The sequence below is a fragment of the Branchiostoma floridae genome, chromosome 8, assembly GCF_000003815.2.
Source record: "Branchiostoma floridae strain S238N-H82 chromosome 8, Bfl_VNyyK, whole genome shotgun sequence".
NCBI classification, from domain to species: Eukaryota; Metazoa; Chordata; class Leptocardii; order Amphioxiformes; family Branchiostomatidae; genus Branchiostoma; species Branchiostoma floridae.
Window position 1 is genome coordinate 4665560 of NC_049986.1, and position 16592 is coordinate 4682151.

At 38.1% G+C, this 16592-nt stretch overlaps 1 protein-coding gene across 2 annotated transcripts in view; it reads left to right on the forward strand.

The window, feature by feature from the left end:
* Positions 1–10171, forward strand: part of LOC118420748 (E3 ubiquitin-protein ligase UBR4-like) — a 59675-nt gene extending 49504 nt beyond the window's left edge. For both annotated transcript variants that reach the window (XM_035827710.1, XM_035827711.1), the window contains exons 33-39: positions 550–681; positions 1089–1373; positions 2395–2565; positions 3199–3399; positions 3818–4016; positions 9019–9201; positions 10103–10171. In XM_035827710.1, the coding sequence (XP_035683603.1) occupies positions 550–681; positions 1089–1373; positions 2395–2565; positions 3199–3399; positions 3818–4006 (978 nt within the window). In that variant the 3' untranslated portion in view covers positions 4007–4016; positions 9019–9201; positions 10103–10171. The remainder of the gene's footprint in view (positions 1–549; positions 682–1088; positions 1374–2394; positions 2566–3198; positions 3400–3817; positions 4017–9018; positions 9202–10102) is intronic.
* The last annotated feature ends 6421 nt before the right edge of the window (positions 10172–16592 follow it).

The window sequence follows — 16592 nt, forward strand, 5'->3', positions numbered from 1 at the left end:
GGAAGTAGCTTAGCACTTTTGTTTGTGGGGGCAATACATCTTTCGCAAAGGGCGACCATGATAGATCTAAAATGAAGTAAATGAGGCAAACAAAAGACTGTCCATCATAATTAGCGTTTAAACCAATTATAGCATGGCAATTAGAAAATCGACCAACAAGATAATGGCTGCACATCCGTCAAATATTTGCATTATCATGTTTTTATTTTGCATCTCTCAAGGGACTATGGGATCAGTGTACGCTACTCTAAATTGCTACAGTATTGTGAAAATTAAGGTGGTTTGGGGGAAAACTTATGGGAGCTGATTTCAGAAATAAGTTTTGTCTGTTTGCCTCATTGACCTCGTCTTCGATCTATCGCACATGCATACAGACACACAGAGCACACAGCATACACACATACACACACACATGTAACTAATCAGTGATCTTAGTATGGATATCCCTGCTGGCAATACATTATTAATATGATGCCTGCTTCAAATTGCTTTTGTGCTGAGAATTATGTCACCAGTGGCATGCAAAATAAGAAGCACACCTGTTCCCAGATGTTACAGGATGGAGGTACCGGCTTCACAGATCTCCTTATTGTCATGGCAACATTGGCTGGTGCTGGATCTGGAACTGGGCATGTCAAACTGTTCCAGGCAGCCATTGACTGGATCTGTACCTTTCAGCAGGTGAGATGCATAATGTAGGGCACTTACAGTTTGTGGGAATTCCTCAGTCTTTCTCTAGTCTAATATTTTAGATAATCTGCTTCAAACCTGCCAGAAAGAAATGATTTTCTTAAAGTTATAGTAACAGTAACATTAATTATCACCTATCAATTGAGTAAAGTGAAGAAATTTGATGATGTGTTTACACTGTAAGGTCCTTTCAAAGGGCACTACATTAGATCAAACACCCTAACCATTGAGCCATACAATGCCCAGGTTGGGGTGCCAATTGCAAGATACTTCTCCAGCAAATTTGAAGCCAACTGAATTAATGGTTTACCTGATTTTTAGGCAGGAACTCAAAGAATGTGCAGAAGAAAAAATAGATGAAAGTAAGACTTTTTAAATAAGTGTTTTTCCCCTTGGAGGCTGTTGCAGTAGAAGATGTTGGCATGACAGTGGAGACAGGAAGACAGAACCCAGCTGGGGAGTCCCTGTGTTATCTGCTGATGTATGTGGCTGACGTACTGATAGCTCTGAAACAAGCCACTGGTGGGGGGCGTTCCACCTCGCCACTGTGTGAGAGAGAAGGGAGTGTACTGGAAGAGACAGACTGGGCTGATGACCTAGTCCAGGAGGAGGAGGATGAGGATGCAGAAGACTCTGATGAGGACTCACTGTGTAACAAACTCTGCACCTTCACTGTTACACAGGTAATACATATGCCACCTCATACTGGCACTCTCTCATGGCAGGGCGTTTTCACTCTGACACTAATCTCACAATATACCATTGTAGAGTACCATTGTCATTGCCCCTATTTAAGGATATTATTCTCCATGAAAAATTAAAAGTGTTGTATAACTGCTGAACGACATCTGCTAAGACTACCAAACTTGGTGACTTTTCCTGTAATTTAGTTATGCTGTAGCCTGTTCACAAGCAAGCGCATAAAAATACCAAGTTCACTGCATTACCGTAGCAAAATGCCAGGTAAACCATTTTCGAACTTGGCATTCCTTTCGACAACTGCTACACATCTAAAAAAAATCGCAAAGATCCATCCACAATTTCTCGAGCCATATGCTGTTGACCTACATATAGATCCATATAACTAAACATATATACTCTTCTTGGCAAAAAGAATAAAATGTGAAAGGTCAGAAGGAAAAAAATCTATTGTTGGCATGGGTAGGTACCAGTACAGAAAATTCAGGTATAGGTCCAATTCAGGTCCAGAGGATCATTTCTAGGTCCGAACCTGAACCTGGACCTGATTGTGGAAACTTGAGAATTGGCAATACCCAAAACAATGGTAATTGGTCAATTTTGCTACAAAGGAATCTGTTTGGTAGATTATCCAACTCCCATTTGCATTTTAAAATCCAACTTTCATGTAGTAAAGGCTAACTCAGTAACTGTCTCTTACAAATGAATACAAATGACTATAAACTCTACTCGACTCCGCTCTTGTTGTCTTCTTGGCCTGGTAAGACCCCAAACACCTGTTAACATAGTGTGTCCATTTTATAATTGGCAAAACCCATTCCACTGATTTTTTTCAGGTCTGATATTTTTTTAATGGTCCAAGAAGAAGAAAAACCTGTCTGTACGTTGTACTGGTCCCTACACCTATTTGTTGGTATACCATGCTATGTGTTTTTAGTCCTATGTTCCTGAATTACCCGTCACAATGAACCTTTACATATCTCAGTGTTTTCATGTTTCTCTTAGAAAGAGTTTATGAACCAGCACTGGTACCACTGTCATACGTGCAAGATGAATGATGGTGTGGGAGTTTGTTCCATCTGTGCCAAGGTGTGTCACCGAGACCATGATGTCACTTATGCGAAGTATGGGTCCTTCTTCTGTGACTGTGGGGCCAAAGAAGATGGCAGTTGTCAGGTAAGCTGGTTGAGATGTATGTTGATCTGTATTGTAATATGTTGTTCCTCTGTATGCAAATGCCCGATTGCCAGCTGTGTTCGTGTAATTGGGTTTATGGAGCAAAGAAGCTTGTCTGGTGTTATGGCTGTGTAACAGGTGGTTGTGTACAAAGGTGGCATCCAGGTATGTCAGGACAAGCCCGTTGATACATATAAAGACCATCACACACATGTTCCTTTATCCGCTGCGTCAGATACTTCCAGTTGAGTCTGCTGTGCAGGTCTTGGACACTGGATCGTCGCTTCATTTGTAGGACTAATTTAGCTGCTAATTTAGCCAGGTGAAATACCTTAACTTAAATTAACAATGGAGGCTTGGAAGATTGGAAGTGGGCTATGTATATTGTAAAGAGATACATTGTAAGCTGGTTTCATGCTATTAACACATAATTGAAGCTGGTATGTTACACCGAAGGTATATAGATACAGAAATCTGATACAGATACAGGTATGTTTAGCTAATTATTACTTCACTGAATCGACAAATATTCCCTCCTGCTCCTTACATGTAAGTATTGACTTAATATCAAGGAATATCAAAGAAGGATGCTACATGATTTCTGATATGCACCATTACCCTCTACATACACAGGCACTGGTGAAGAGAATGGCAGTAAGCAGCACAAGTCCCAATGGAAATGTCATCTCCTGTAAGGACAAACCTGGGGATCTGATTTATGACTCTCATTTTCCAAGTCCACCTGCCCCAGAAGACAAGGTGTGTACTGATGGACCAGAGCGGAGCAAGGAGGTGACAACAACAAGGAAAATACAGTTCTGCAGACACCTGGAGGTACACGTTTGGTGCTCAACCCATGAATGTACAAATGGGATTTAATTGTAAAAGACAGTGAATATGCTTTCCAATGATGTATGATAAAATGCAATTGTTACTGGAGTTTTGTATTTTCATACAAAGTTGTAGGTTTCAAATTTTTATCCTTATGAAACCAGTCCTATAATTGCTGTATTTTGAAATCTGAGTGCCATTTACAACATTACAGTTTGCCCTTGCTTGGCTGGACTGATCATGACATTGTATGGAGTCTATGGTTTTATCAATAAAAAAAGACATGATACAGTACACTGTATGATACAGAACGTCAGCTGACCTTGTACCATTGCTGCTCCCCTTGCAGGTATCTTGTGAGCCTGGTCTTGCTGCTCACCTTGTACTGTTCCTGCTCACCTTTCACCTTATACGTTTACAGTGTTTCACACCTGCTCTGTTGAAAGAGATGGAGTCCTTAGGAACAGCAGACACTGTTCTACAGCTGCTAACTTCACTCCTGACACCTGCCACAAAACCTTCCCAGGAGTCCTTATCCATGGGAAACTCCAAACGTGTGGAACATGCCCTGAACAGCTGCAACTCAAGCCAAGGTTGTGGAGACTACTGACCAGTTAATGGTAGGTACACAGGTCAGAACACCAACAACTCAAGCACTTAAGGCTTTGCCAATCATAAGTGAACATTGTATTCTATTATTCATCAGCTGCCATCATTGATTTGGAATTATTCTTAACCACACTACTGGTAATCAGATTTTGTAAGTAGGGCCCGCTAATGTAATGAACCCACTGTCCTAGCCTATCTCTTCGTTTATGGTTTTTACGGTGGTATAATGGGTGGTGCACAAACATCTTGACTTTTTATTTTCGAATCTTAACTTTGCCTATATGTAGCTAGCACAGTTGATTTTTTTCCTTAATTGATGGCACATTGAAATTTGGGCTAAGTTATACATGTAGCTCTTGTCACCCCGAACAAAACGCACTTTTCAGATTTCAAATCGGACAAAGCTAAGTCAAGAAATAAATTCTTGAAGAAATAAATTTTTGTATTTTTTGGGAAAACCTTAATCATTAGTCTAATTGGGCCCTAATGGCACCAGAGGGACCTATTATTATCAATGCAAAATACACAGTTTATAATGAGCAGAGACAATAGCAGGGTTTATTGCTTCACAGCTCTTACCAGTCTTTCAAGATAACACAACCGTCTGCTGTTACCAGCTTACAAACTATAACATGATCTTCTCACACTCAGGTACTCTCCGGTTTAACGACTTACCCCTAAATTTTCGGTCGATCTCCGTCAACCTTGTTCACAGAATGACCCTTTCTCACTCCACCAGTGACGTCAGGAAGACACCACTTTTGCAGGAGGGGGTCATAAATATCAGAAAGTCTATGTCGCCCCCCGTCTCTGTTGAGTGTGGGCCAATGAGCTCTGATGTGCAAGGCCTCCTTCACTCCTCGTGCGAAGAAATCCTGTTCTGAGTCTAGGACTTTGACACTGTCTAACGAAATGGAATGTCCCGGAGACTCTAGGTGTATATGTTGCGACGCCTCAGAGCTGACAGAGCTTGGACGTCGGTGTTCGAGGAACCTTGTTTTCAATGCACGCTCCGTTTCACCAATGTACGTTTCCTTGCATGGGCCTTTATTAGTTGTTCCTTGGCACGCAATGTGGTACACCACACCACATCTACTTTCTTTAGGAGTTTTGTCCTTAGGTGCCACTAGGAAGTTCTTGAGTGTACGTGTTGGCTTCAAACAGGTCTTAATCCTGTATTTGTTGAAAACCCTTCTAAGTGCTTCTGAGGTCCCTTTCACATAAGGCAAAACAACAAAACCTCTGCTTGTTGTAGTAGAGGACCGGTTTTGAGTGGTGTTGGTTTCAAGTGACTTAGGTGTCGTGGCCTTTTTGATTGCCCAATCTGGGTAGCCACAAACTTTCAGTGCCTGAATAACGTGGTCTTTTTCTCTTTATCACGATGGTCTGTGATAACAGTCTCTGCCCTGTGGAACAGTGTACCGATAACCCCTAGTTTATGGTCCAAGGGGTTTTCTTCCTATAGATATCAATGTGAAGTGAACCATCTTCTTGGACAACGAAAGATTACATTCAACTGATGCCTGACACAGCATACGCAACAAATAGATAATATCAATGATTATTTTAATGATTGGTAATTAGCATATTTGCATATTAATTAGGTAAATACAGTACATAATTCTGGTATCCTGAATGCAGGTATGACATATTACTGTTGTATACTCTGAACAAAAAATTACATTCAACTGACGCCTGGCACAGCAGGACTAACAAATGGATTTTTAAAAAAATTGGTAATTAGCATATTTGAATATTAATTAGCCATATACAGTATTTAATTCAGTATTTCATTTACTGCTCTGTATTCTGCAACAAAAATCAAATAGAAGTGACACCTTGAATAGTAGTCAAAGAAATAATCTTTGTTTTTTTTAATAGATAATTACCATATTTGCATATCAATTAGGCAAATCAAGCCATCCGATGTTTACTTCTCTCTGTGTCCTTCATCTGGTGCGGTTTGGACCGAAAAGTCGAATGTCATCACAGGTTTCTCTCAGTCAGGCCTCAGTGCTGAGAAGAATTGTACACATATTAACGTTAAATGTCCTCCCAAGAGATACCATACAAGATGCTGAAAACTAAATCCCATCGAGCTTCATAGTACGTACGAATTTAACTTATTCCCAAGACGAGAAACATGTAACAAGTCACCTTACTACGTTTGCTATGCCCCCTCCCACGGCCCGCGGCGGATTCGCGCTATAGAACAGCATGGAAAGTAGCGATTTCCGGTGTGTATATTCCAATGTAAATGCTACAAATCTGGTATCAAATTAAAGCTTAGAACATGTTCTATCTTATTTCCGGTGATTCAAATAGATAATTGATTTATATAAGGACGAAAATCGGGACCAAATTTTTTAAAAGAGTCATAAATAGGCTTACCTTGCACGTAGCAACTTGAATCACCCACCAAAATGCTGCTGGAATCCTTTAGAATGTAATCTTGACGTTTATACAGACCATAATATGCGTTATATCCGGCGGAAACGGGGTCAAAGTGTGGAGCGCATTTTTGCGTTCGGTGGGAAATGGTGCAGTGGCAGACGCTGCTCGCCGGCCGGGGGTACCTGCCCGTTAATCATGCCCTAACTCAACATCGGTAACTTATTGTTTGAAGAAATTTAGTATACATAGAGATAAGATATTGATTGAAAAGCATATAAAGAAATTTGGTGATTGTGTGCATTGAATTTGTTTTTCTAGAATTTTTTTAGTTGGGCAATCACGGCCCGTAATGCGTGGGAGTCGTTTTCCACATGGCGCATAGGGGGTAATTGCGCTAGCTAATATACTATATGCTACATACTGACTCTTATGCATAAAACACTTCAAATTCGTCACTTCAAAACAAGATTAGACATCAATGTACAATGTGTAGCAGTAAGTTATACGTTTAAAATTGATCTTATGACTTGAAAAACTTGTGACTAAAAATTGCGAGAAACATAATAAATACATGTGTGTGGATATACATGTACTACGTATGTTAAAAGCTGACGTCATCATTAGTTGACTTCTCAGCTACTATACATTTGTACCTACAGCTACTCCACAAGGGGCATTGTATTTGCTGTAAGCATGAGAGCAATTTTGCTAGTCAATTCATATAAAATTGTTCTGTTCCATTTTGAAAAAAGGTTTTCCACATATGAAATATACAAGTTGTATTCTAGAGTACTTGATAGAGTAACAAAGCGTGTTGTGTTTTCAAACTTGAAGAATTTGGGTTCTCTATAGACGTCTGTGCTAAAAGGGGGTGACATGCCTAATCATGAATATGGGGCAATGGGTTTTTTTAATTATTATTGGATGAGGTAATTGTTTTGTGCTTTAAAAAGGTTGTGAAATTGGCGATTGGTGCCATTTTGTAGCAAATTTGCAGCGAAAATTGAAAAGTGGCATCACTTCTTTCATGTAACCACAACAAGCACTGCATCCGTAAAAGTCACGAATTCTGCAACATTAGTACATTGACATGTTTCTTAGTTATGGATTGTATGATACATGATCATCCTACTGCATGTAAACCCTTTATTACCTCCATGAAATGTCATGGAGGTTATATTTTCTGTTATGTGTCTCTGTCTGTGTACAAGATTACTCAAGAACGGCTGGATGGATTGGTTTCATACTTGTTGTTTTGGTGGGGTGTGATGAAAGCTCGAATCGATGAGATTTTGGGCGCCGTATCTGTCGTTATAATCGATGTAATAATATCAGAAATCACCATCTGCGATATATTGGAACAGGCATCGTGCTTTGTTAATGGGCTTAGCTCCAAGCAGATAGTGAGGTGATTTGTATGACAGCTGTTTGGGGAACCCCAATTTTTTTAATATGATAATTAGTTTTATTTATGTCTGCTTAGGATATTAGCACATCCCTTCTTCTTTCTGAGTTTCCCAACTTCCTCCCACCACACCGCTCTGAGGCACATAGTCGAACCTCAATAATGCTGACAACCTTAGACAGTTTAAATGCCAAACATCAAGCCTAAGGAACACCACGCTACCATATGCCGTCGACCTCTTAAACGCACATTACACAATTGTCTCATTTTAATAATTACTAATCAGATGGACATCCTCTGTGTCATTAAATAAATACACCACTACTTTCCCATAACATTTATAACCATTACTCTCAAATACAGCCGACTATAAACATACATACAATCCACAAAAAAGCAATAAATATTTCATGGAGGTATGAGGTCCCCGAACTACTTGCAAAATTTCACATCGTGAATCAATGATATTTTTTCAGCCACTGAACATCCTGAAAAGCACTTCTTGGGAACAAGGGCACTGTGCCATTGAGCCCAAATTCCATCATACAGTACAGTCTTAAACTACTTACACAGTATTCAGTCCCTCTGGAAACAAAATATAACAACAACACCACAGAAGGGGTTTTCTTCGTTTACTATTTCGTGTGACCCTTATTTTTTTTGCACAGCATGGTGGATACCAGTTACAACGTCTTTCTATAAATGAAATTTATTCATACATGAAGATTTGAGTTGTACATTCCATCACAGATGCTTTATTTATTCAAAATCACAGTGTTGACAAAAATGTTTGCAGTCAAAGATTTACAAACCTTTTTTAAACTCTTTTGCACCGTGTTTGATCATTGATATCTTTGTAACATGTAGAAGGGTGATTCTGCTATTTATTGCCTATCACAGTATCATTATATACAAATGTACTTTGTCATGTTTTAGTAGATGTAAATGCTGGAAATGCCGTTAATTTACAATATCCAATATATATGTTATGTATACTAGTGATAAGATGATATGAAAGGCTTTGTACATTGAATTTCATGTTTATGTCTGCTGCAATTACATAGATCATGAGAAGAGATTAAGAATGCTTAAGTTTGAAAATGAACCCAGTACATGTAGTTGTGGTGGTTATAGAGAATAATAGTATCTTCCCCAAATCAGCCTTGGTGTTAGATTGTGCACTAACCTAGTTCATCTATCACTGTCACCATCAGGTCCCAACCCTTGGATCTCAAGAAGGAGCATTTGAAAATGTGAGGATGAACTACAATGGAGATCAGGGTCAGACCATCCGGCAGCTGATCAGTGCACAGATGCTGCGCCGGGTGGCCATGTGCTGCCTCACCTCCTCTCAGGGCAGACGTCAGCATCTCGCAGTCAGTCACGAGAAGGGGAAGGTATTCATCATTACACAATCTTCCCATAGAGAAGGGGAAGGTATTCATCATTACACAATCTTCCCATAGAGAAGGGGAAGGTATTCATCATTACACAATCTTCCCATAGAGAAGGGGAAGGTATTCATCATTACACAATCTTCCCATAGAGAAGGGGAAGGTATTCATCATTACACAATCTTCCCATAGAGAAGGGGAAGGTATTCATCATTACACAATCTTCCCATAGAGAAGGGGAAGGTATTCATCATTACACAATCTTCCCATAGAGAAGGGGAAGGTATTCATCATTACACAATCTTCCCATAGAGAAGGGGAAGGTATTCATCATTACACAATCTTCCCATAGAGAAGGGGAAGGTATTCATCATTACACAATCTTCCCATAGAGAAGGGGAAGGTATTCATCATTACACAATCTTCCCATAGAGAAGGGGAAGGTATTCATCATTACACAATCTTCCCATAGAGAAGGGGAAGGTATTCATCATTACACAATCTTCCCATAGAGAAGGGGAAGGTATTCATCATTACACAATCAGTATCTGTCACATAGACAGGAAAGCAATTTCTGGAACTCTTCATTAGAATTGAAAATACATTTGATATAGTTATTTTGAATCAAGATTTTGTGAAAACATTTTTGTAGACTAGGACAGATAAGTTGATTTGATTTAAACATTTTTGTAGACCAGGACAGATGATTTGATTTGATTTATCAAAATTGCAAACACATGGCCCACATGAACAACATTGCATACATATCAATTGATACATTGGGTGAAACGTTAACTATAACATTAAGATACAATTTCTGTTGGAATACAATGTACATGTACATGACATTATGTGTGTTCAGATAAATGGTTGTAGACATGATGGAGTTGTTGTTCTACTGTAGATCACATTACTGCAGCTGTCTGCCCTACTGAAGCAAGCTGATTCCAGCAAGAGGAAACTCACTCTTACGGTAACATGGAAATGGTTCACAATATATCAAACTTGTCAGGCTTTTTACCATAATGATTGTGTAGCATGTAAACTGATGGGCTGCTTTTATACCAAACTGAGTCGATTTTATGGTTGACATCCGCATATACTGTTTAAGTTTCAAGAAAATTTGAACTGGAGTATCTTTGCCAAATGAACAAGTTTTATTATGAGGAGTGCCTGTATTTGTGAGCTTTAAGGCTTATGAATTGTTGATGCTCTGATGGTCTTGTCCTATAGATTAACTTACATGTAGGCTATAGAGTTCTCTAATTTATTATGCTAATGAAGTCTTAATTAGTGTGCAGCAAGATCAAAACAAGAGATTTTGTTCAAGAGAGTTCAAAGTCATAATTTTTTGTATATTTGCATCGGATTCCATGAAATGTCATGGAGGTTATATTTTGGAGGTTATATTTTACCCTGTGTTTGTCTGCAGAAGTGACATAAGTTTGGGCCCCCTAGCAAAGGGGATAACTCAAGAAGGGAACAACGGATTTTCATGATTTTTGGTGTGCTGGTACCTTAGACAATGTTGTACAAAATGAAATACTAATTATGCAAAATATGAATACAGTTGCATAATTGATGAGAATATTCTATCATAGCATTTTTTTCTATGTATCTCTTGTCCCAAACGTGTGATATGGTCTTCACATTTGGCAGGTAGATAGCTTGCAGTGTCATGACAAAGTGGGGCAGGTGTTCGCCCCCTAACATTTAATTTCAAAACTGCAGGGACATTTTTGTCAAGACATGCAGAAAGTATTGATGGATTGGCATCATTTTAGGTATGCAGGTAGCTGGGCAAAGATGTTCATAATGCTATGCATGTTATGCAAATGAGGACTTAATTTGCATAATTAATGAGGAAATTGCATAATTCCATTGTTTGCAATAAGTGGACTTCAATAAATGTGACACTTGTTAATTATGATAGGTGGAATATAAGCAGATACCAAATATGGTAATGAAGAACTTACTTGCATAATTTATGTAAAAATTGCAAAACCACTTTATGATTAATGATGGGAATTTTATAATTGTGACATGTCAATGATGAATAACACCATGCATAAATCATGTTAATGTGTAAATCAATTGCATGAAATTTACAAAAGCTCTAGATATTTCATGGAGGTATGAGGTTGCCGAACTCGACTGTTTATAATTAAGATAATTCTTTTATTATTTTGATATGAACTCCAGGAAGAGTAGTGCAATAATGGAAATCAAAATAAACTAAACCAATAAACCAAAGAGATATTAATAGCTGAATTTATGGTGACATTTGTTGAACGATTAATTTAACGTTGTATATCGATTCGTTTGATTGATATTAATTATTGCATGTTAGTAGGGAGGTACTGCAAGTACCTCTTAGTCATTCTATATGTTAATGACCCGCCTGTTCCTTGGTATATATGGTGTCATAACACCAGTCCTGGTCCTTTGCTATAACCACCTCATCGCTTCGCTTCGCTCACTCGGTGGTTTTATTCGGTGGTTATAGCAAAGGACCATTGCACTTCTAACTATATATTATGGAAAAAGCATCATGCGTGTCTTCAATCTGAGGTCTGACCACTTTACCTTCAAGTTCAAGTTAACTTTAATCCATCTTAATATATTTCCATCCTGTATTTTTCAGAGGCTGTCATCTGCTCCAATGCCATTTACAGTCATTTCAATAACAGGCAACCAGTGTAATGAAGATTTCCTTGCGGTCTGTGGGCTGAAGGTAGGGCAAATTCCATACTGAGTCCTCCTTTATGGATTCCCTACTTATGACAGTTATACATGACGCAAGTACCACAAAAATTAACAACTTGGAGACCAAACTTGTTGTTAATATTCATTGTTAAATTGGCCATTTTAAGCTTATGAAAATATATTTCATAACGTATGAATTCGCCGAACTCTAGTTGTTAAATATTGTATCATTCATACATGTACAACACGGGGCTCGAAATACTGTGTGCACAAGCACCTAGGAGCTGTGCACCCAATTTTTTTCTGTGGGTGCACCTAAATATTTTCAAAGGTTTTCGTGCATAAAGTATATACAAGCCTGATATTCTTGACATCTAACTCTAAGTGCTAGATAATAAAATTTCTGTTGTAGTGAATCTGGGTTCATCGAAATTTTCACGCTCCAAATCTGTAACATTATAGATACATGAATAACAAAAATTGTATCTATTATATAATATGTAATGTTCTACAAATCTCAAATGTTACCTTTTAAATACCAATTTTGAGCTTGTTGTATTGAAGCCGTAGGGTACAGTACTTCTATTCCTATTTTTATTCCGCTTGGCCCCACATGACCCTATTTAAAAGAGGTCATCAAAATTGTCAGTTACATTGTACATTATACCCTCAAATTCAACACATTCGTTTGTTGCGCTTCAGAAATGCGCCATACTATAATTTTGTTCACGTTGATGTCAGTCACCTTCTGGTCCTCTGCTACCTCTTGAACCACTTTACTGAGAAGCCTAAACTTTTTTATTTTATCAGCTACATGTAAACATGGCCAAAAAATGCCTCCGGAAGTGGCGATAGATTATCCCACAATATTTGTGCTACATGCATTTGGTATGGACTTCGTTGACCGTCTTAATATGTTATCTGCAGGACTGCCATGTGTTGACTTTCAGCAGCTCAGGGGCGATGTCAGATCACTTGGTTTTACATCCACAGTTGGAAACTGGGAACTTCATCATCAAGGTGTGTAGTACGGTCAAACCTGTATTCCTATTAGCGGTTTCCTTTGCATAACGGCCACCTGGCCATAGGGATCACGTTTTTGTCAGTCCCTTGGATTTCTCCCATTTATATATGATGACAGAAACTCTGATCGGGATTTATGCCAGCACAATCACCAATTCTACTGTTAGAAATCCCGATCTGGTCCTTCAAAGTTTGAAAAAACTTTTATCATATTACTTCTAATTTGGTGTAGAGTGCTAGTTACTCATTGATAGACAATATTCACAATTCGGATAAAGCAGAAAAATGGTTATTAGCCTCGTCTTGTTCGGGTTATTTCTAATGAGAGTGTTGCTGGGCTTGTCTGGGACTATATACTATATTAGACAGTTAGCAGGTTTAGTCATTGAATGTGTTTATCTAGCTTTATATGCATAAGGATGTGGATAATATAACAAGTTAAAATTTGCCTCAAATTGTGTCACTTAGAAAAAGGGAACTATTTGACTTAAGCCCAATAAAAAACATTGTATTTGACAATTCCCTATCAATACGCAGGGTTATGAAGGCACACAGACTTTGTACCCCAAGTACGTACTTAGTAAAACCTAATTCAGCTTAGCCTATTAAGCACAAAATATTGGACAGGTGTGATCTTTACTGAAATAGCTTAAGATGATTCTTTACCCCTCAAAACATGGGGATAGACACCAAAATTGTTTTAATACCATGTGTAGTTACTGAGATATTTAGTAATACATAAACACGATTTTCTGCAATGACCGCCTTGATTTGCATGTTGTATGCCTATTCAGCACTGAATATTGATGTATCTTTATATAGCTAGATGGCTTAACCTGATTCTTTACTCCTCAAAACTTAGGGATGGACACCAAAATTGTTTGATACTATGAGTAACAACTGAGATATTGACAAGAACAATATTTTCTGTAATGGTTGCCTAATTTGCATATTGTGTGGATTGCCCAAGCAGTGGTATCACACAGATTCTTATTGTGCTCACCTCAGAGGTATAGAAACAACCAAAAATCTTTGTAAGGGTTGTTTTGCAAGTTTGTCCCAAAAATGGGGTTAAGCAAACGAACTGTCAACTCACCAACCAAAAACCATGAAAAATTTATAAAAATTGCTGAAATGGAATTCAAAATCACACTCACTATCCGGTTTATTGACAAAATATGCACAAGAAAACCTAAGATACCAAAAAAATATTTTCTACACATAACAGGCACATAGACTGTGATACATGTACTGTGCAGTATTTTAAGTTAGAGGGGCAAAACTACCACAGTGACTGAAGATGGCCTACCTGTACTAAAGTATAATACAATGCCCCGGAAAATCCAAAATGGCTGCCACATCTGGAAATACACTTACTCCCCGTGCACGGCTGGTATGTCTTGTTTTCTGATCAGCATTTGGTTTACAATGTAAACAGAGACGGTCAAATATAATTTGTGTTTCAAAATGTCAGTGTGTCATCTTAGTTTCTCCCAAGAACAAGATTTACTTCATAGCATCATACACTGTAGTGAGATTAACTAATATGTTACAAGTACGGCCAGGATTTCACAATTTCTGGGTCATAGTGACAGGAATAATCCATGCAGATTTGAAAAAAATTGTGATTATAAAAGCAATAATACTCGTGGAAATATGAGCAAGAAAACCTAAACCTTTCAGTATAAGGTGTCCTCAGTTAGCAAAGCCGCATTTTTGAGACACATGAACAACGTAAATTGGTGTAATCATATGTTGATTTAGCACAACTACCTACACGTCTGTTTGATAGACACAAAAATAGCATAAAACATTACCTCATATTTACAACAGAAGGTGACTATAATGGAACAACAGTACTGTTCTTTTTGTCTCGACTCTGAAATTAAGGAACAATATTAATAGCATATCATTGGCAGTGTGCAGCGTCATTACAGCCCAATGAGTAAGTCGGCAGTGCACAAATCTCAATCATTTTGTTAGTAATGCATTCAAGTTGGACTACCATTAATTTTATGAATCCTGAATTTCAAGTTTACTCATGATCATTGATGCAAGACATCCCACAGACTGATAGCCTGGTATCCAGGCTAACAGACTGATACCGGCCCTGTAACAAATGCTAAATCCACCGCCACATGCATGTTCAAGAAAGTGTCCACAGAATTACTGCTATGTGTCCAGAGTTAAAGAATAAAATATAAGTTCAGAGTTTAAAACACTGAAGTTTTACAATATCCCAAATTACACCTGTCAAGACAAGACATGTGCATTTTCTATTGCTCCAGGACCTGCTTTCTCAGCTATTATATAATCATAATATTATATATTAATTATAATTTGTTTTTCCCAATACAGGCAATCTGGCTACCAGGGTCTCAGACAGAAATAGCTGTGATCACAGCAGACTTTGTGAAGGTACATGTCATGCACATTTTCCTTGTCCTTTTGAAATTCCATGATTCACCTCTATCTAAAGGTGAGCTGTACAAATTGTACTACAATGTATTTTTTTTTCAATATTTTGTGAGTTTTTTGTATGTGGTTTGATCTTGGTCCGATGGTCTGTCTGTTGAAATTGTGGAACAGATTTCAGATTGATCCAGGAAGCTATGAAGTATCGTAGGATGGTAAATATGAGACTGAAATATAAAAATATAAACCTAAAAATTAAAAATAAAGTAATATATTAAAATATAAACTTCAGTCACATAGGATTTTCCCCCTGTACCCTGGTACCCCTGCTAAGGTTTCTGAGAAGTTGAAACAGGATCTTCCAAATTGATATGTGGTCATTTTATCTATCAGCCTAATTTGTCTCAGATCCAGATCAACGTTAATAACATTTGTAGTCATAGTTTCTACAGATTTTGATTACTCTCAGATGTTACATCCAGAAGCATACATTCTACAATTGCAAGTACATGTATAATCAAATCCATGCTTATTTTGTATGTCCCACTAAATATTGTCTGTACAGCTCAATCAAGAGTCAATTCTGAATTATCTGATAAACCTACAGAACACAGAGAATATAATTAATACCCCTACCTGATGTTCCCTTCCTTGTCAGATCTACAACCTTGCAGTAGATGTGCTGAGCCCAGGATATTACTTTCTGTTGCCAAGTGGAAAGATCCGTGATGTCACGTTTATATTTGTGGAAGACATGTACTACATTGTCCTCATGTCGTCTGCTGGATACATGTATATTCAGGTGAGTTATTCATGATCATTAATTCTCTCAATGAATTTCTTTGCCATTCTTTGTTAAAATCAGCCTGATAACCATAACCAATATATTTCACCAATGACATATGGAGATGCTTACTCCGGAAGGTCAACACACGATCGATCATCTGTAAAGCCCAAGTAACATCACAAAACTCGTGCAGATCTCTCCCCATGCCTTACGATGTTACATACAGTTGTAAACACGAGGCCAAAACATGGCTAGATCTTAGTTTCCATTGTAATTACATTTATCAGAGTCCTTGTCGATTGTGAAATGATCACTCATCTTTTGTCTCTGCCATTCTTTGTTACCATCAGCTGAATAGTTTCCCTGGCTAACCATTGGCTGAATAGTTTCCCTGGCTAACCACGGTGGATAGCCAGCGAGAGTATAAATATAATTATGCCAGTGGTCACTACGGAGGATAGTA